This window comes from Melanostigma gelatinosum (genome assembly GCF_949748355.1).
Source record: "Melanostigma gelatinosum genome assembly, chromosome: 4".
NCBI lineage: Eukaryota > Metazoa > Chordata > Actinopteri > Perciformes > Zoarcidae > Melanostigma > Melanostigma gelatinosum.
The window spans coordinates 14,629,550-14,650,238 of NC_136637.1; the positions used below are offsets into that span (position 1 = coordinate 14,629,550).

The window sequence follows — 20,689 nt, forward strand, 5'->3', positions numbered from 1 at the left end:
AGGGAATACCTCAGTAGTTAGTGGAGGATCAATGTATTGATGGTTTTGGTACTTTCATGATATTTGTTTACAATAAGTAACACAAACATAAATCAAGTGATGAACTTAGTGGAGCGTTTAGCAGCTAAAGAATTGTATGTACAGTTGGCCAGTAACAGGGCTCCTAATAGATGCTAATGACACTATGTATCTCTGCTGGATGGGTAAATATGCAACTGGTGGCTGGCTTGTTAGCAATGTCAACTTCATAAGGTGATAATACATCAGTGTTATAATTACGGTTTGTTGCGCTGCCCTGCTGTGGCTATAAATATAAATGAATGCAATTTAAGTTAATTCAATTTCAGTAACTTAACTTAAGGTATGTTCATATTTATGTACGCTTGTTTCATACACTTTCACTTCATTCATTTCGAGAGAAGAATCTTTGCTTTTAGTATTAATTGTGATACTGCCACTTTTTACACCATCGCAACATTTAAACTCACCTTAAAGGCATCTGCTAGAAGCTCTGCTCCTCTCTGATTGGTCCGTTTGGAAAGGCCCACAAAGAACTCTCGACCTGAAAAAATATGTAGATGCGTTTAGGCAAAATATCAATTAAATTGAACTTACTTAATTCAATACAATTGTCTATGCCTGTTCGGACAATTGAATTAGCAGCTCGCCACAGACGAACAGATACAGAACAATTAAAGGCTTTAAGCTTAAAAAACCTTGTGGAATTAATTATAAATAAGTACATTGATAAATTACTATCTACAAAATCAATCTAAAAAGATACACAAGGTAATGTGACCATACAAAAGCATTTTAAAAAATACTTCCAGTATAAGGAACTAAGAAAGCATTATAAAGCAATGATTATTATAATATCTGGAGTATAAACATACAATACAACATCCAGAAACTTCTGAAATCTGTTAAATCTACAGTGATAAAGTCTAAAAATCGTGAACAGCAGCAATACAGCGAGCCTGTTGAGCAACATTGGGGGAACACTGCAGTCACCACAGTGTGTACTTTATGCATGCTTGTGAGAAAGGCCAACTGTGGTCAGTACGGTGAGGCATAAGCAGACAGAGGCCTGACAGCCTGGCGAGGCTGCAGCAGCACACTGAGCTCAGGGATGGGCTCCTAACATAGCTGCTGAAACTTTACACAATGAGCAGTTAGCCGGGGCCCTGCCAACAGGAAATGTTTCTAGCCCTGCCATGTGAAACCGATTTCAGCTGGAAGGAACGAGCGCACGGAGCCAGCGTCTAGAAACCCAATTAAGTGTACTATACTTTTTCCTTGTGGCCTGCGCAGTGTAGAAGACTCTGACCCACATTTTTGCTCAACATACGACCGTGCCCACGATTTTCTTCCCTTACCAAATCGTATCATCTAATGGCATAAAGAAGAGGCCCGTGGTGAGAGCCTGGAGTCTTGTTGATTCTATTTGACCATGCAGTATTCAGGGGGAAATGCTGCTTGGTGTTCTGAGGAACCAGGTCATTGAGGCTGCACAGAGGAATGTTTGTCCGTTACCATGTTTTGACTCAAAAGGGAAATTTGTAAATTGTATCATGTTAGAAATAACACATTAGGTGTCTTGAGATGCAAGAATAACGGATGAGGCAAAGACAACCACAACACAAAGCATCCGTTATACGATTTTAACAGATTGCTGCAAGCCAATCAACATGTATGTACGTTTTGTTGCTGCATTAAAATATTACCTGGAATGGTTAGAGAATTTCTGCATTCGTTAATGGCCGTGCAGGGAAATATCTAAAGTAGAGCCCACGTCATTACTGACCTCAATCATTGAAGCAGGGTGGAAAAACACGTTTTTCTTTGAAAGCCAGTCACGAATGAGAGCTTCATTGTACAGGCTTATGCAAGAAAATCTTACTTATCTGAACATTAAAAGCATGCCATGCAGTAAATCAGACTAAAAGCACCAAAGCTTTGAAAAGAAACAAAGATTTGTGCGAACCGTGTCAGAGGAAATGTTCATTTGCCATCATAATGTGAAAAACCCTTTACGACCCCATGGCCATTCCCTAGTTCCACTCACAGAACCAACTTTACAAGTTTACAAGATCTGACAAAATCTCCATTCTGTTGTTTGATCCATCCAACACTTTTGTATTGAGGTGTTATGTGGGAGTTCGCAGGTAGGACCCAAACGCAAGACCACAGGAGACAGAAGTTACTATGAACAGGTTTTATTTCGAATGTGTGAAGGTGTGGAGCCTGTGGTCCGACACCAGAGTGGCAGAGCGACGGTGTGAGGCCCGTGGCTCGACACCGGAGGGCTGGCAGCTTGACGGCAAGAGTAGTCCGTGTCACACAAGGAGGGCAGAGCGGCGGAGTGTAATCCATACACCCAAGGAGGGCAGAGGACGCCACAGGGTTGACGCGGGTGAAAAACGGTACGACCTGACAACCCCAGACTGCAGGGCCAGAGCTTATGTAGTGCCAGGAGACTCATTAGTGGGCCCTGAGTCTGGTGTGTCAGGCAGCAGGAGGTGATCAGCTGGAGTGTCCTCAGCTGTGCACACTCAAGGGTGTGGCCATGGAACGTCAGGTCAGACAGGGATCCTGGATCCTGACATGAGGGGTGTTATGTTAAATACTAAATGACGTCTTTTTTCTCTTTTGCTGTAGTATCTATGAAGTATATGAGCTATAAACCTATTTATTTTGTGTGTTTTTTGTTGCATTAGTATGCTCATGGTAGTTTTGAAGTTATACCCTTCACTTTGGTCTGTGTCGAATTATTTTTTAAAGTGCTTTATAAAGTAAAGGCTTGAAAAATAAAACATGTCTTAAGATAACCTTTAATAGCAGCTGTAGGAGACTTTAACACACATCTCTCCTTCCACAACCCCCACTTTTTTTTAAACCAAATTGTATTTTAGGATTTGACTTGCAGTTAAGGTCACTAATACAGTGCAGGGGATAAAACCCAAGGATGTATTTCATAATGATATCACAGTGACCCTACGGCAATACATTTCAGACTTGCATGTGTCCACATTTGCACCCAGTACAAACTGACACAATCGACATGGTGTCACGTCTCAAGCTAGATGTATAATCCATAAGTCTTCTTCTACATAGTTTCATATATATATATATATATTCCTGTGAGGGTGACAGCTACATTTTCTTTGTAAAATCTTCCATATGTGGAAGGCTGTTTGATGGTGCAGAAGTTGTAGGTGTTCAACAAAATACAATGATTGAGGAGACAGTTGTACCTGTAAAAAGCACATCTCCTCCGTCCAGTGTGGCGTTCTTGTCAGTCATCTCCACAATGTTCAGATTCAAATCCTTCAGAGCTTTGTTCATTGCCTCCGTCTGGAACAACCACAAAGGACAAAAACAAGATTGACATTTAAAACATCTGCGGAAATTAAACAAAAGACTGAACTGTGATGATGTACATTACACTACACCACCAAATGGTACAAACCATCAGCATTTCCTATCTTTGGGAATATAATGATACGGTCTAGTTCTAGTAGACATCTCTAAACAAGATGATGAAAATCAGTTTGAGGATATTTACTGGATTTCTTTAAGGCACAGTGTTGAGCAGCATCCATATGATTGAGCACAATGAAACAAAACCTCTCTCCAACAGGTTGCTATGACATCATTTTAACAAACCATGAAATTATGTCATTTTGGGGAAAGTACTTTCAAACTTTTACATGGCGGTGGCTGTGGAGAATAGGTATGCTGAACCTACCAACATCAACTCCAAAAAAGCATCTTCCTGTCCTCATGTTCTGGGTCATCCATCTTTCACATTTTTATATTGTGGAAGTGAAAGCATGGCTGCATCCTGGATAACATTACATAATGAAATGCATTCCCCGGCTGGAAAATGAGGGGCCAACCACATTTCACCTGCATGTTATCTCTGCTGAACTTAAAACGTGAGCAAGTCTTTTCTTTTGTCTGAACTTTGGCTGGTCTGTTCTCCTGTCTGACCGCCCAGTGTGATTTTACCATCCTGTTTTTTGGGGTTCCTGCGGGACTACTTTCCAAGGCCAGCCATGTTAGCGAGTGCATCAGTGTTTCCACAAGCCCTATCTCACTATGACCTCAGCCTGCTCACAGTGCGTTTTGCCGAACACAATGCTTCTGCTTCTCCTCATTTGTGGACAGCCGAACCATGAGGTCATCCAGGTAGACTTCCTTGATAAAAGCCTGTATGCGCACACATGGAAAAACAACTGTCCTTTGCTTTTGCACAAATGAATATGTAATGGCACGCTCAGTTGCCAGTTCAGTATTTACTCCGAGCTAAAGGTGTTTCTACTATTTGTATATCAATGAGAGTAGGCCAAATAACGTTATAACGCAATATAGTTCAACAGCACCACAAACTGCATCCTCAGAAATGAGGCAGGGCTGTTGTATTAGACTGCATTCGTTTTCGGTGTACATACATTAATAATCCGGCTACTGAGTGTATATTCAACAACATTTATTAGTGTTTAAAGCTCTTTGTTTGCATGACTGGTTCTGTAAATGACCTTATGACTCAATGGCCCACAACAACAATGACACTCCCTTTCCAGAAGACAGAAAGTGAATTCCCAAAGAAGAATCAAGCAAATAAAAGGTTGAGTCAGATTTTGAGGGAGTAAACAACTCAGATGACTGAGAGAGAACTTGTGCTTTTGATGTTTGTTCATCATCCTATTACTGTGTAGTCTCAGTTGGTCCCAGCCAGGTTATTCCTGCTGAATCACCGATTCATCATTTGTGAGACAAACTCAGTCAGTTCAAACACTTAATGGAATGATGACCTCGTCTGCGTGTCTGTGACATCAGTGAGACTGGATTTGCACAACCAAACTGGAGAGAAAGAAAACTTATGTTTAACACCCTGTCCAGATCATATTGAGTATATAACCAAAACACAAATAAGAGAAAACACCTTTCCCAACAAGACCGACCATTATACACACTGTGCTGTGTCTCCACAACAGTTACCAGCTGCAGCTTTTTCCATTCTTCTTCTGTCTGTAGCTTACTGGAGCCTCTACTATCACAGTGGTCATCTGCCCAGGAATCTGCAGGACTGTATGAACCAGCTCCTTACCTCAGCACTCTGGCATTTCCTCTGACATCACTGGAGGTGATGTGACCCAATTGGTGTTTAGGCCCCCTCCTCACTATGTGACATGTAATGGTGCCTATACATAGACAACAGTGTGATATCTGCTCTGTCTGCTGTGTGCTTGTGTGGTAAAGAACATCAATTAGGCTGCCTTTCCACATAGACCCCCCCCAAAAAAATGTAACTTGTGATTTTGGTTAAGAGATTTAATACACAAAGAAAATGTAATGTTGTCAAAGCACGAATACTTGAGTGGAAAAATAACTAGAAACTACATTTGAAAAATATCATGACTACGGACTACAAAAAGACACTCAAACTATTAGAATAATCACCCAACTTATATGTTCACAGAGCAGACCTTGAGTATTATCAATCTGTTGCTTTAGAGCCAATGACCGTATCATCCAGTCTATTCCAACAGAGTGTGAGCTGAATCTGACCCATTTACTATGGCTTCCAGAGGTTTTGCAGGTACAAACTGGAGGCAGTTGCTGAGAACCAGCTCCACATAGCAGCACCCCCGGCTATCTTTGGGCCGGTGCCAAAATCAAAAACTGGATAGGTTAGCATGGGCTGTACTGGATTACAGGCACTTTTTGGCCACACAATTTATGTTCTGAGTCGTAGCACCAATCAACAAATATATTTTATCGAAAGGGAATGGGCCCATTTTGCGTTCTAAAGCATGCATTCAAAGTCCCAAGCAACCGAATGGGGATTTGGATTTGGACAGAAATACGACATAATATAGCATTTTATCCCAAATTGTCTCGTTGGCTTGAGACTTATTGGAGCAGATCTTGCTTGTACTGAAAGTATTCAAAGAATACACCTGCCATAAAGGGATGCACCGGCTCAGCTACAGGTATCCTATTGGCTCAGCTGGCAACATCAGGCCTGACGTAAACCAAGAAACCCCTCCTGACTCCATCACACACCTGAGCTGCATTCTTCATGTAGTTTACAGCACATTTTGATGCTGCCATCAGCATGTTGTAGCAGAAACACAGATTTGTTGAAGCAGCTAACGTATATACTTGGTGTGCATACTTGCCAGGAGTGCGCATTTTTCCTGCAATCACACATCAACTTCAAGGTAAAGTTAGGATTTTGTTCTGACATGACCCACTACAATCATTGATATCTCAAAATGTTATTTGTGGGGACAAAACATGTTCAGTTTTCCATTGTTCATTAATTTCAAGTCATCAACACACGTTTGTCAATTAGACAATAGCTGAATAGATGGATCACACTATTCTCGAAAAACTTTCTACAAATAAGCTGCAAATGACATTTCAATCTCATTTCTTCTTATTTAGCCATCTTCATCAGTCTAACGACATGAATACATGTTCATGAGTTTTGCTATAGGTTGTGGCAGAGTATTAAGTGCTGTAACCATGATAGACAATTAGCATGCCGCTGCACGTCCTAAACAGCTTCCCGCAGACACACTGCTAATTGCAGAAGATTAAGAATTAATTTAATGTTTCCTCATGTGATTCATATTGCATTTACAGATGAGTAAATCTGTCATCTGGGTACAGGTACCAGTTTCAGGTCTATCAATCACTAAGTCAGGTATGTCTTTGAGTATTGACAAAGACATACCTGACTTTCTGGTTTGTTGAAGTTATTGTGCTCATTATCGTTGAGACAAAAGGTCAATATACTGTTTAAGGTGCAGTGTGCAGGATTTGGGGGCATCTCGCGGTGAGGTTGCAGATTGCAACTAACATAAACTACTTCCTTGTGCCAAGCGTGTAGGAGAACCACGGTGGCCGATGCAAAAACACAAAAACGTGCAGGGCCCTATCTATAGCCAGTGTTTGGTTTGTCCGTTCTGGGCTACAATAGAAACTTGGCGGCCGGTTCCGTGAGATCCACTTTGTACGAGTTAAATAAAAGGCTCGTTCTAAGGTAACCAAAACACGATTCTTATTTTCAGGTGATTAAACATTAAAGAAAACATAATAATGGCATATTCCATTTCTACCAGTAGATCCCCCTAACACACTGTTCCTTTAAGCTGATTGATAGCAATTTCCTGTCTGCACGGTATATACCGCTCGTGGTTTCCCCTTTCCCGGTCTTTGAAAAAAGCTAACCATTGACTGACTGTCTATAGAATCATGTTTACCGTACAGAACTAAGAATGGCATCAATATTTTCACCTAACTCTAGGCAAGAAAGCAATAATCATTTTTCCTAAAATGACAAACAACTACTTCATCAGGTCGGACATTTCAAGTTTCTTTTTTGTCAAAATGCACCGTCTTCTGTCTTCTCACTCTCTGGCCCTTTTCTCCACTCCTCCTTCACCAACTTTCATTCTTTTGTTGTTTCTCACATTCCCTCTATTCTCTTTAGACCCTTGTGGCAGGGTCAAGAATGCTCCTACAGTGGCTTCTAATGCAGAGTGGCCTATTATCTCTCACCATGAGGGACATCCAATACCCCACCCTGCCTAGGTGCCAACTCACTTTGCCAGCACCTCCTTCTCCTTTCCCCCCCAACCATCTATGCTCCTCTCCCCTCCATTCTCCTCCTTTTCCCCTGAGTGTTTGGCCAGGCGACATGCTGTTAGCTAGCAGCCTACTTTGAATGAAAAAGGCCTTTTAAAATTCATTAAGGGCTGAAGGCTCCGAGATCCAGGAGGTCTGCCTGACACATTCCTGCCGTTCCAGCACAGGACAGGGGAGACGGAGCAGAGAGAACAGCCTTTCATTTGGGGCTTTTTATGGACCCCTTCTCCATTCTCTCTCCCCTGGTACCCGTTGATATCGCATTCTGCTAAAAAGGACCATCAGTCTGATAGAGCACGGTGCATTTGGAGAGGCAATAGAGTACACAACAAAAGCATTCCTGAATGTCATCCTAGCCTCCCTACACCAGGCAACAGAGTCCCACGCTCTCCAACATAATGGGGACACAGCATTCCTCCAAGCGTCACACGCAAGGAGGTCAACCTCTTTAAATGACACTTATCAGCTGCAGTTTGTGAATTAACAAATCACATGAAATCAATGGCATATAATGCCAGGCAGCTTGGTTGGTTAAGACAACAAAGAGGACGTTAAGCAGTGAGTTATATTGGGGGTTGGGTGGCAGGACAAAGCATGCCCTCTGAAGGGGTGCCATGGTCTAAAAATGTTGGGAACCACCGGCCTATCTACATTGTACAACGTTGACATCTGGAGTTCTGTTTCTGGCAACCTAGCAAAGAAAAGTTCAACAAATCACTCTCCTTTTAGCTCTGTTTTGATCTCCACAATCTCCTGGGGGATCCTATGTTCACAAGGCAGTTGCTAACTTTGTCTGCTGTTTGGCGTTGAGCAGGTGAGGTTTGTGAGAGCCTTTTCGTTGAAAACAACTGCCTGCTGCGGCTGAAATGGGGTTGATGAGAGCGAGAGTAATCCAAAACAGTAGTTGTTGGCCGTATCCATAAAGCTGAGATTAACTGCAGAGTCAAGAGATAATTCTCGTCATCACTATAAGCCACTCCATTCACACTACACAAAGTTATTTGATCTATTGTTAATATAAAAATGATTGCAGCTTCGAGGCTATGAAAATACATAAATATAACAAACTTAAATTCCATTCATTTAAAGAGCTGTGTTTAAAAACAAGGACCAAAAATGACTTGCTTTTATTGACATGTGGGCACAAATTGGAACAGGGAGTCTTGTGAGTCATAGCTAAGGGTTTGGCTGGACATCCAGGACACAGATGATGATCATAGCAGACACAGTAGCAGAGGCCTAATGCAGGGGAAAGTTCAAAGACCAGTGGAATACAGAGTAGGAATAATGGCTGTAATTGAGATCAATCGACAAAATGGAATTTGCCATGAATGCACAAATTTCATATACATCTTATGCACAAGGTATTAAGGAATTCCCTTTGTTAGGTAAGAGGAGTAAGTGCGATTAAATGGCTCAATTATAGATTTGGCAAAAGTTTGCCAGGGGCAAGTGTCTGAAGGACTGCATAAATGGCAGCCATAAGGGAGACAATCTACAGAAGCTTAGATTCAAATCTTACTCTCAATTGCACACATACACACACTAAAAATCTGAAATTGTGAAGTTTTCTTATCGGAAATCAGTACCTAATGATTTCTTTTCAGTTTCTTGCAGGAACAGTCATCACAAAGGACACACAAAGCACTCATACATGAGTCACACGGGTATGTGCAGGCATGGAATAAAGGGCCCAGTCTGATGCTGTCATGGTGGCCAAACGGTGCATTCCTAAAGGGAACTAACTGCAAAGGTTCGGACTGTCACAGCCTGTAACCAAAGTATGAAATGACAACATCTCATTTAGTGGCAGCCAAGAGAAAACAAACCCTCCATGGCCTGTCCTTGTGTTATCCAAACAAATCCTTTGTGCATGTCGGGACATACCTGTGGTTAACCAAGCCATGACATCTTTCCCCCCTGCAACCCCCCCTCCCAGCTTTAGGATTACATTAATGTTGAGAAGTAGGTCAATGTGAAGGCGTGCACAGTTAACAGTAGCAGATCTGGAGGTCGATCGCATCACATCGACCACAAGGCTCTGGCAGGCTGCCTCAGCAAAAGAGCTGTTTCAGTCAGACCGCCTTCACTTGGGGCTCCCAGGATATCAGGGCTCCGAGGAGGAAAATGCCACACTATAGTCCTGCTTGGACACATTTACAGCCGTCTGAATGGTGTGGGATAGCAGTGGGGCCAAGATTACACAAATCACTTGAAAAGATTGTGAGGAACAAAGGAGGAGTGCAGGGCTTTATCCAATTGTTAAATGGGGTGTCTTCAGCTTCTAAAAGCATGGTACGTGTGAGAGGTAATGGAATTTCAGAGAGCTGAGAAAGGCTACAGCACCCTTCATGTAATTACAAATAAAAGTGTGGATGAGTGGCTGTGTAGAGATTCATTAAAGAGAAATAAAGACTTTTCCGTAATGAGTTTTCTATTAATGCTCTCGTGGCTGTTAATTAGCTACTAATTGTATTGTTTTGAGATGGAAACTGAAATTGAAAGAGAATACCAAAATAATATTTCATCATACATTTTCAATAAACATGGTTTTCAATTTGGGTCCTACATATAAAAAACAATAAAACTATCGCCCTCCATATGACTAAAGCCTCAATAACCTAGGTCCCATTTTCTAATGCATTTTAAAGCTGAGATGATAATCAAACCTTTTACACATCCTTGTGCATGTTACTGATAAGCTTTGTAACTGCAGAGTTTCTTAGAAATGATTACAGAGAACCTCTGTTGAACAAGGCTTGTAGAATCACTCGAAGATAACACTCTTAACCGCTAAGATCCTCTTACCAGTAAAGACGACCCCGCACATTTCTGTGAAGGACAGCAAATACATCTGGAATTAGAAGTAACTGTCAAATATGCAGCAATGGTGAAAGAGGAAGACAATGGAAAGAGAAATGATTGAGAAACTTCATCCATAAAGGAGGCGTGACTTCAGTATTATCTAGTACTGCAACACCTTGCTGATCACAGTGCACACTCACATAGAGACACACAAGCACAGCTAAGTACTGCAAAAATAAAACAGAAATGAGAGTCTCTCCCAGAGCTAATAATGAGCTCGCTCCAATCAGCAGGGCTGTAAAGAATATGTCTGCTGCCTACCTCTCACTGTGATGGCTCCACAAATACAGAAGAGCTGCAGGCTAGGAACTGTTGGAAAGCAAAAGGATGGAGGCTGTTGCTTGTCGAATGGATGTGAGCCTCCACCGTGGGGATAAACAGAGTGGGCTTCGGTAAATACATCTCCACTTGGCACCGACGACTCTGTGTTTATTGGGTTTGACCCCCACAGACTGGACGTATATACCCAAACAAGAGGGAAAAGCCAATAAACTCACCTGCCTCATGGAGAATTACAGTTCACCCTTCCCTGGCTGCATTGGTCTGATAAATAATAACAATATCTTACCAAACATCACAACACAATATAAAACTGTAGCTTCCCCAGCAGGGAAGATCTACTACACATTACACTCACAACCAAGAATTCATGCTGAATTGCCTTTTTTTTTGGAGGGTACAAAAATAAATTGCCATCTTCCACAAGCATTGCTGCAATGCCGGCTGGTTGGAGATCAGCAATGGTTGTTTGTACTCAAGACGAACAGCTTGCATCGCCCTCCAAGTCACTCTGCTCTATGTCACAGACAAGCAACACTAATAAAATGCTTTTACAACCAAGATTTCCTGTGCCCTAGACATGAAAAACGTTAAATACTCCAAAGAACGGAGGCCTAATGTTCACACTGTGCGTGCGAGATGGTTAAAGGTCGTCCACTCTCCTCTAACATTTTAAGAGGGGTTATAAAGCTCCTCAGCTCTTCTGATAAACTGAGGTTAACTTGAGCCGTTTAACTGATGTTATTATTATCCAAAAGCAATAAATCACTAACGGCCAAATCAGTGAAAAGTTATATTTCAACATTATAGCAAGCCATATTGAGAGCAACATACAGAGAAAAAGATGCTGTTTGGCCTTTCTTCTTTTTTTCCATTGAGGGAAACCTGAGTGGGAAACCCTTCTCACCACCGCCTTTGGCCTACCTGGGATGACAGACACAGGACCACCCACATCTCTAGTCAAGGCTGGGATCTCATGTGCTAAGTCTAACGTCTGTGTGTGAGCAGAGGGCCATAATACTGTGGTGTTCGCAGAAGAAGACAAAATGGGTTGTTTATCTTTTGCTACAAATCATGTCCACTTTACATCACAACTAAGCACTTTGCAAACTATGCTATGCCAAACCACTTTTTGAAAATTTGAGTGTGTTTTCCAACCGTTCAGGTCATCAATTGTTTTGATTTTATTTATTTCTAAAGAATATGAAAATCTTTAATCAGAAGATTGATTGAAACTTACTTGAATTGTGTAATCCATTATAGTGAATATCAAGTATGTTTGTTCGACCTTTTCAAATCAATCACCTTTCTGTTTATTGGATTACTTTATAGAAATTAATGGAAGCCAAAGGATGTCTGGAAAGTGGCAGAAACAGTCAAAAATCAAAAAATATATAAATGTCAGCAAAAATGTAGAGTAAACATGTAGCGTAAACAACTCAAATTACAAAAATACATATTTTGCCACTGGTACCGATGCAATACAATGGAGAAGATGGATTTGTGTTTTTGGTGCTCAAAGCACAAAAAAATACAGAACAAATTAAAAGGAACATCTCTTTCCAGAAAGAACATCCTGGTTTCTGTAGATAATCTACAGAGCTCAGTGTTTCACTGGAACTACTTTCTACCAAAGAAAAGAAGAGTCTCTGTTAAAACTGTTGTGTTCAGTGGATTATCCTGAGAAACAGTAACATCTCTAGAAAAACAAGCTGCTGTTGCACTTTTCAAATATATTTTTATAATTCTGTGAGCCCAAAACACAATATTCCATCATCTCTGTTGTATTAGAGATGCAACAGAAACCTAAGATGGGGAATAAGATAATTACCATCAGCAGCAAATGGGTTGATCCCACTAGATGTAGTTCAAGACACATCAATACTTATCAAACAAAATAAAAATAAGCTTCATAGAATTTTACAATCTGGAAATCAAATCAAATGAAAACTTCTTGATTCATATGAGGAACACCCCCACAAGAAAATGAAATGTGTACAGTAATTAGGGAGAAACAACACTTTAATGAAGCTAAAACGTGCAAATGCAGTGGTATGGCCCTTTACGGTGCTGAGAAGAAAGTGTGGGCTGCCTGAAATTTCCAGAAGCTTTTGTTAAACAATCAAGTCAGACTGAACTGATTGACATTCGGAAACAGGATGAACTGATGTAAGACGGTAATATGCTTCAGTAGACATCTGCCAGGAAGGTAGAAGTACGTATGGTTTAGGATTGACAAAGGGAACGAGCAGTTGAATGGAAAGTTGAATGTGTGACAACTGTCAAGAGAAGTAATTTCCGTTAACTTGTCAGGCTTTCCGAGAGCTGTGGTTAACCGACTCGCTTTACCCTTGGAGAATCAAAACTTGCCACACGTGTCACGCGTACCAAAGATGATTCAATTGAGACGATTCCAGTAGGAATCCCCATTGTGTTTGTTTTTGTTCCACGGGTTGAGGCCCCTGGAAAGTCAGAGTAAAAATACCCAGAGCTCCAACATATTTAAGCTGTTTCAACATTTGTGAGGCCCAAGGTGTGCCAGAGAACGGAATGTCCAACCAAACACACTCCCCAAAGATTTGTCTATACTGTCCGGAGCCTTACCTTCTGTGGCTTTTCCCTGTTTAGTGCTTTTAGTGCGTAAAGCAGGGAGTTCAGGGCTACAAGAAGGGTCACGTAAGGAGACGGAGATTTTAGGTGAGTCACATTTAAGTTCTTCTTGAAGGCTTTCCCCACTCTCTCTTCCCTCCCATGCAGGGAGTACGCTTAGTATACAGTGCCGGCTTGCTCAAAGGGAGAGGAACCCCCGGCTAAGAGGTCAGGAAAGCCACAGAAATGAGGAGGATAAGGAGAGTCAGAGTCTGAGCATTTTGACTGGATATGACGAGTGTGACTGACAACGGCTCTTCCTTCAAAAATACCTCCCACCATGTGCTCTGATACTGTTTTGTTTAAGCTGTTGACATTCTGAATATCTGCGGAAAAAAAAGAAAAAAAGTGACGCAGGCGGTCTAGATTGTAAAAGATCTGTTGATATATTTTCATATCGGCATTCTTTACATTGTTGAGTTATTCCAGTGGTTGCTCACTCTGTCCAGAATACTAAAAACAGCATGGAAATCCAGTACGTTCTGCAGAAAGAAAACACCATCATACCACACGGTTACACCCACGATTTCCAAAGAATGCAATGGACTTCTTCCCAAAGGGGGAAAAAGCTGAGTTTGCCAGACAAAGTACAGACTAACTGCCCATTATGAGGGATTTCCCAAAACAGCCATGTGAAGTTAGATGTATGGGAGGGGCTAGTATGGAAAAATGAGGAAAAGGGTTGTGTGTTTTAATCTTGAAAGGGAAAAAGAACAAGATGGGCCAAAAGGTTTCCCATAAATGTTAATGAAGGGCTTTCCCAGAAAGATTTTTTTTCCTCCTTTCCAGCATGAAACAAGAGGTCAGGTGCTAATGTCAACCAGCAGGGCTGAATCCAGGAATCTGCCTTTAAAGTATATTAGAAGTGAACCACGTGGAATTAACAATACTGCAGGGATTTAGCAGTGAATGGTAAATGGAAACTCGCTTTTCTAGTCTTCCGACCACTCAAAGAGCTTTAACATTACATGTCATCTTTCATACACTGATGGCAGGGGCTCGCTACCATGCAAGGTGCAACCTGCCCGTCAGGACTATCCAACATTCACACCATCACGCAGTACATCATGCAATGCAGTACATCATACATCAGTCTGACATGGACTAGCGGAGCTGGGGATAGAACCGCCGATCCTCCGATTGAAGGACTGAGCCCTAACTTTGGATGATGATGTGTTAGAAAAATTGAGCAGACTTCATTCACAGAGAAGCACACGCATGAGAAAAGACAAGATGACTGAAACAGTTTGGTTGTTATATGCACACTGGTTGACATCGCTCTGGATTGCTGGTATCTTTATTCTTTGCTTGCTTATATAATTGGCTTTCAAATCTTCACAGTAGCTTGTCTAAAGAAAGCAAAATCAACTTTAGCTGTAGACAATAATTGTCGGGTAATTTCTAAAATCAGATTTGTTGAGAATCAGTACTTTCACAAGTTACTTTGGCAGCATTTAATCACAACGCAAGTGCAGTCCAAGGGTTGTGGAAGCAACTTCAGTTCTAAGACACCACAGATTACTGTTTTGTGGCACACAACAAATTCAACAACTCATTAGTTATTTCCCAAGTGTCCTGACAGTAACAAACAGCAGAGACCACTGAACTCATAAATGTTTAATGATTCTTTTAGATACACCATTCAGAACAAACCATCTGACAGTTCTGCTCTGTGTCAATAAAGTAACAGGTGTATAATCATGATGTCATAGTGGGAGGATTACAGTAGTTACTTTTACGTATTCACCGTACAGACAGTTTTACTACAGTTGATATTCAATACCTGAATGCTGAAAAGTTGCCTTAAGTGGATTATTATACATGTATATATGTGTCAGTCTCCCGTGGGGCAGCATAATAGTATGGATGTCATCATTGTGGCTACAGGTACTTGAGGATGAATTTGTCGACAAAATGCTGAATAAAAACGGCGGAGATTTTTCTGGTTGTGTTTAGAGGCCTTTGTGTACTTAACAACAACAGTAACAAAAATGTGTGAACATTTTTAGAAATCCAAGGCCTTTTTTCACTTAGCATAACACATGCAGATCCCTTTAACACACTTCACTGTTAATTGATAACTTTCCTGTCAGTGACACCAGACTGCCAGCAGTCAGGCCCGTTCAAGTGTTTCAAGCTGCACATGTAAGCCGTGTGTGTGTGTGTGTGTGTGTGTGTGTGTGTGTGTCTAGGAGGGCCACAGCAACTCTTACCCTCGGGCCTCCATGCAAATACATCACCACTGCTACAGCGAAACGAGACAGACTGTAATGGAAACGGCACACTTTCCAGACACTTGAGGGAATAGCAAGCATCTCCGCCTGAGCCCCGTCGAAAAAAAAACGTACAGACTACTACCCCCCCCCCCCCTCCAATCCTCTCACCGTCTCTGCTCGTCTGGTCATCTTTCAGGAATAACTGGGCAGGTTTCATAATGATTAGAATACGTTATAGATAATAAACCCTCAAAAGATTAAAAAAAACAATTAAATGCCTAATTCATCCGGCATTGTGTATTCAGTTCGGACCTGCTTATTTTTAGTGATGAAAGGTTCTGCTGTATTAGACACTTTACTTTGGAAGAGGAGACATTCCTTGGACTCAGTTTTGTTTTGCATACTGATCCTTTCATGAATAAATAGATGAAACGGGAAGACTAAACCGCCAAAAGAATCACAAGATGGTTTAAACAATGTGAAAGATATTCTGTATGCTGCATGGTAGGCCTGAAACGATTGGTCATTTAATCAATGAGGCGATCGGCAAAAATAAAAATGGATTATCAATTTAGTCTTTAAATAACTGTTCGTTGCTGTCCTACTGTATGGTGTACAACAAACAGTGGGACTGTTTGTGCACAGAAAAACAAGGATCCATTAGCTGACACTGGGGCTGCACTTCAATCAAATGCTCAGTTTACAAAGACTTACCTGCAGTCTGCAGTTTCAGACTGATTTTGATCTCACAAGTAATCCAATTTAATCTTTAACTGATTTCAAAGTTAAATTAGGACATTCCCTCTCTGACAAATTAAGACTTTAGTTTAGAATGCAGCCCTTAGTATCTGGATAATGTAATCATCTAAAGGTGTCCACATCAGATTAAAAACAATGTAAATGAAGTCGTGTTGAGGTGAGGTCCTGGCATCTGCTATCGGTGGATCACAGATTAGAAAAGCAGCTATAAGGTGAAGTAAGCGTGCCACTCCCTCCCCCACTTCTTCATTTCGCCGTTATAGAAATGGATCACATTTCGACCTCCCCTCTCAATCAGCCCCCTTCCATCTGATAACCTATAGTGCTGTTCAGAAGCTCTTAAACCTCACCATTCTTGACATTCTCGGGATTCTGGATGGTGTGACCTCATTGGGTGAGTGAAGCTGATAGGAAAGTCTTTGCTTCAACATGGAAACTTAAGCTAACAAAGAATGCACGATGTGCAAACTTGACTGTGGCTCCACTTGTGAGGGAAAACAACATGTCTTCCTACGCTAGCGTGTTTTCAATCCAGTGTGCAGATTACCGGTATACTGTTGGTGTAAAAGCCAAAGGTAAACCAGAGTATGATCAAGAAATGCACACACACACACACACTGACACTGCACCTATCTGCATTAGAATTACAGGGAAATTGTGCCAGCTCAAATTTGATAATCTCACAAATTTAAACGTCTAACCGCACATAGGACTATTAGGAATATTTAGGGAAAAAAAGAAGAATGTATTAATTTAATGTGCCCACCACATGTTAAGCAGTGTACACCTTAGGATGCAGGATGAACTTCAGATAATCAAATCAAATCCAAGTTAAACTGTTGCACTTGTCCTGACTGCACATGAGTGAGCAACATGAGTGGTAATTACATCTGGACAGTAGATTCAAATGTATGGTCTTATATTCCTATCCTGTTGTCTGTCAGTATGCATTAAGGTACTGTGCAACACTTTGTTAGTTGATTTTCTGTACCATTACCAGCCAGACAACCACAACCTTTGCAATTTAGGGGCGCTGATGCATGATTACCCACTGTATGTATAGCATGCTCTTTGACTTTTAGTGAGGGAAGATGTTGTAATCAATCAATAATCTGATATTTGAAACTGTGAAATCTAAAATCCCTGTTGGACTTGTGCATTTGACTCGTTTTGTTTAAGCACCAGAGATGATCGACTTGAACTTGTGAGCAGTTGGGTTGTTTGCTAACTTTTAGCTCTGTTTTTGGTCTCACACCACATCTTTGGCTGCTAAATGGTCCACTACATTCACCAGCTAGTCGCTAACTAGTCAGGTGCTGAGCAGGTACAATAGTGTACGGAGGGTTTTTGCCCATTAGCGCAAAACAGCTGCCTGCTTATAGCTCCAACAGCCACTGTGAATCTAGGATCACATGGCAAACATGATAATGCCTTAAGAGTGTGACAAAGTACATTTGTTGGCAAACAATTACTGAATCACAAATTTTACAGTGCAGCTTGACTATCCAGTTGAATTCATGTTTCTGCCACATGAAGGATATAAGTCCAAATTTTGCAATGTTTTAGATCGGTTTTGGTCTTTGCAAACTACAGAGAAAAACTTGTTTTGTTTGGTAGCTTTTTGGCTAGTTTGATCTCTTTGCTGTTTCATGCTGGACAGGAAGCAAACACTTGGAGCTTGTTAACTGGAAACTGCTGTCTATGGTTTTTATATGGAGGATTTATGAGAGAGGTGAGACTCAACTACACAGTCTGGCTGAAGAAGCAAAACAATGAGCTAAAAGCTGCAGAGTTGGATGGTAATCCTGTGGTTTTATACTACAGACAACAATTACAACAACACAGGAAATCCCTTTATTCAATGACGGCATAACAACAAAGTCTAGCAAGTTTATGTGGCATCAGAGAATGATTTTATTTGTAGGTCCAAAAGCAGAAAGAGTCCGGTTGAGGTATGAGGTGCGGGTAGTGTTGGATGCAGATGAGGTTTAATGAAGAGGAGGCGATGGCAGCAGTTGTGCGGTAATGCTTGTTGCAGTTCTGTAGGTAAAAAGCAATTATATGGCCCTCTGCTTTATGGAATGTTCCTGGAATACAGAGCAAGGTGATTCATTAGGTTTGCTAATCAAGCAGAGTGCTTGTCCCCGTGTGTGTGTGTGTGTGTGTGTGTGTGTGTGTGTAAGCGAGTTGCATGCCTCTCACTGGAGCACATAATTACTCGTTGGTGATAAAAAGAGGAGAAGGGGGCATTGTGGGATAGCTGTGGTGTGAGTCGCCATTTGTATCAGGGTTTATTGAATAACCATAGGTGGACATAATTAACTACATAGCTGGGAGCTCAGTTATGCACCAACACTGACACAGACTCACACACACACACACACACACACAAACATAACACATACACGCAGATACATATCAATCAATACTTTACCAAAAAAATACCAGAAGCTGCAAATGCTTAGAAAAATGGCACGTGTACGCATAAAATATCACGTAGCCTGAAATGTGCAATATACACACATAGACAAACCACAAATGTGGAACGATCAGCACGTCAGGCCAAAAAAAATGGAAAGATGTTTATACTCATAACCAGGCTCTGAAAACATTCATTTAGTCAGGCTCTGCTGAATCATTTACCAAAAACTAAGGTGGAAAAAAATATATAAGCACGGAGTCTGGCTTTTACGTAATGCCAGCAACCAGTCAGTCAGAACCACAGGATGCATACAGGGAAGCAGAGAAAACAAACGCTGAAGGATGTCCTTTCTGCATACTTGATGCTTTTCCCAGCCGCAAATACCAAAGTTCGCCGGGACGCTGCAAAACAGATTCACTCTAAACCGACCTGCGATTTTACCTTATAAGGGTTTGAATACTTTGAGCCTTAAGTTGTGCGTGTATGTATACGTGCCTGTGTGTGCGTAGGTGTGCTGGAGAAGCTAGGATTAGTTTAGGTTAGAATATTTCGCTCAGCTCGTTAGTCTTTTTGTTATCATCACGAGATGGTGTCTGGCAGCATCAGCGGTGGTTGAGGAAAGCTTAAAGCAGATGAAGAGAAAATTCCACGGTTACCACTTGGTCTTACATCGTTCCATTCCAGTGGCCCATGCAATACACACACACGTACAGAAAAGCTCCTGGTGTTAGGTCTGAACTGGAACATTGTTGGAATTCTAGTAGCTTCGATCCAAAGCCTCCCCCTCCTCTGCAGTTCTTGATGTTTTTGCACCATTAAGGCTAATATTTACTGCAGTCTGCTCCACCGCCACTGGATGAAAACGGTTTAGTACTCCACACATCACAAGTCGATGCACCTCTCTGATGATTGTTAGCTTTAACCAACCAACAGTCGTTTTGCAGGTGAATTTTTTCAAAATGTCTCTCCAGCTGATAAGCAGTCACACCACTTCTTTGACAGCTTTTACGGTACTCAGTGGGAATTTGTTACCAATATAGGTGCAAGTTTGTGGCTTTCTTAGAATATGAGCCACTGTATTTTGCTACAACTTTGGCTATACAGCTGGTGGCTTAGAGTTTAAGATACATACCAAATACTGAGTGAATGCCTCATGATCTTTTCCAGCCAGGAACCTTTGTTGCATGTCATACTCCCTTTCCCCTCCATTTCCTGTCCTGTATTTTGACTGTGACCTATCCAATAAAGGCAAAATGGCCAAATAAATCTTTAAAACTGCTTCAACAAATCCCCAAAACTTCCTGTACCTTAGAGAAGAAGGACAAGCTAAATAAATCATTTGAGAGACCATAGTTTACAATGAGAATGACAAATGCCTGTTCAGTCATATGCAGTGTGAAGATACTGCACATCATAATCTGGCCTTGATGAGAGGAAAGGCTTTTAACATAGTTATATATATACACACTCAAAACAAATGGGAATAATTTCCAATTACATCATCACAAATCGAACCATCTAAAAAAGCAACATCTTAATTTACAGTAGCGCAAATACAAGCTCATATTTGTAACATATTGTTTAAACATATTCGGGAAACTGGCCAAAAAATATTGCCACAGTTTGTCAATTGTCTCATTTTGACAAATATGGTCTGATATGTTTTGTGTACAGTGACTTTCACAGGCTGTGACTTCACAGGCTGTCACTAAAACGCCATCTGTGCTGCTACATATTTCTATTCTTAGATAGTTATGTTGAAACAGTTTTACATCTTTTTTTAAGGAGCGAGCTGTCAGAAAACCGATGTGTCATATCTGTGCTGCTGTAAAACAAA

General features: G+C 41.2%; 1 protein-coding gene across 2 annotated transcripts in view; it reads right to left on the bottom strand.

Moving 5' to 3' along the window:
• Nucleotides 1–20,689, bottom strand: part of ddah1 (dimethylarginine dimethylaminohydrolase 1) — a 64,699-nt gene that overhangs the window by 13,709 nt on the left and 30,301 nt on the right. For both annotated transcript variants that reach the window (XM_079266570.1, XM_079266569.1), the window contains 2 exons: nucleotides 3,255–3,354; nucleotides 489–562 (listed from right to left, as the gene is read on the bottom strand). In XM_079266570.1, the coding sequence (XP_079122696.1) occupies nucleotides 489–562; nucleotides 3,255–3,354 (174 nt within the window). The remainder of the gene's footprint in view (nucleotides 1–488; nucleotides 563–3,254; nucleotides 3,355–20,689) is intronic.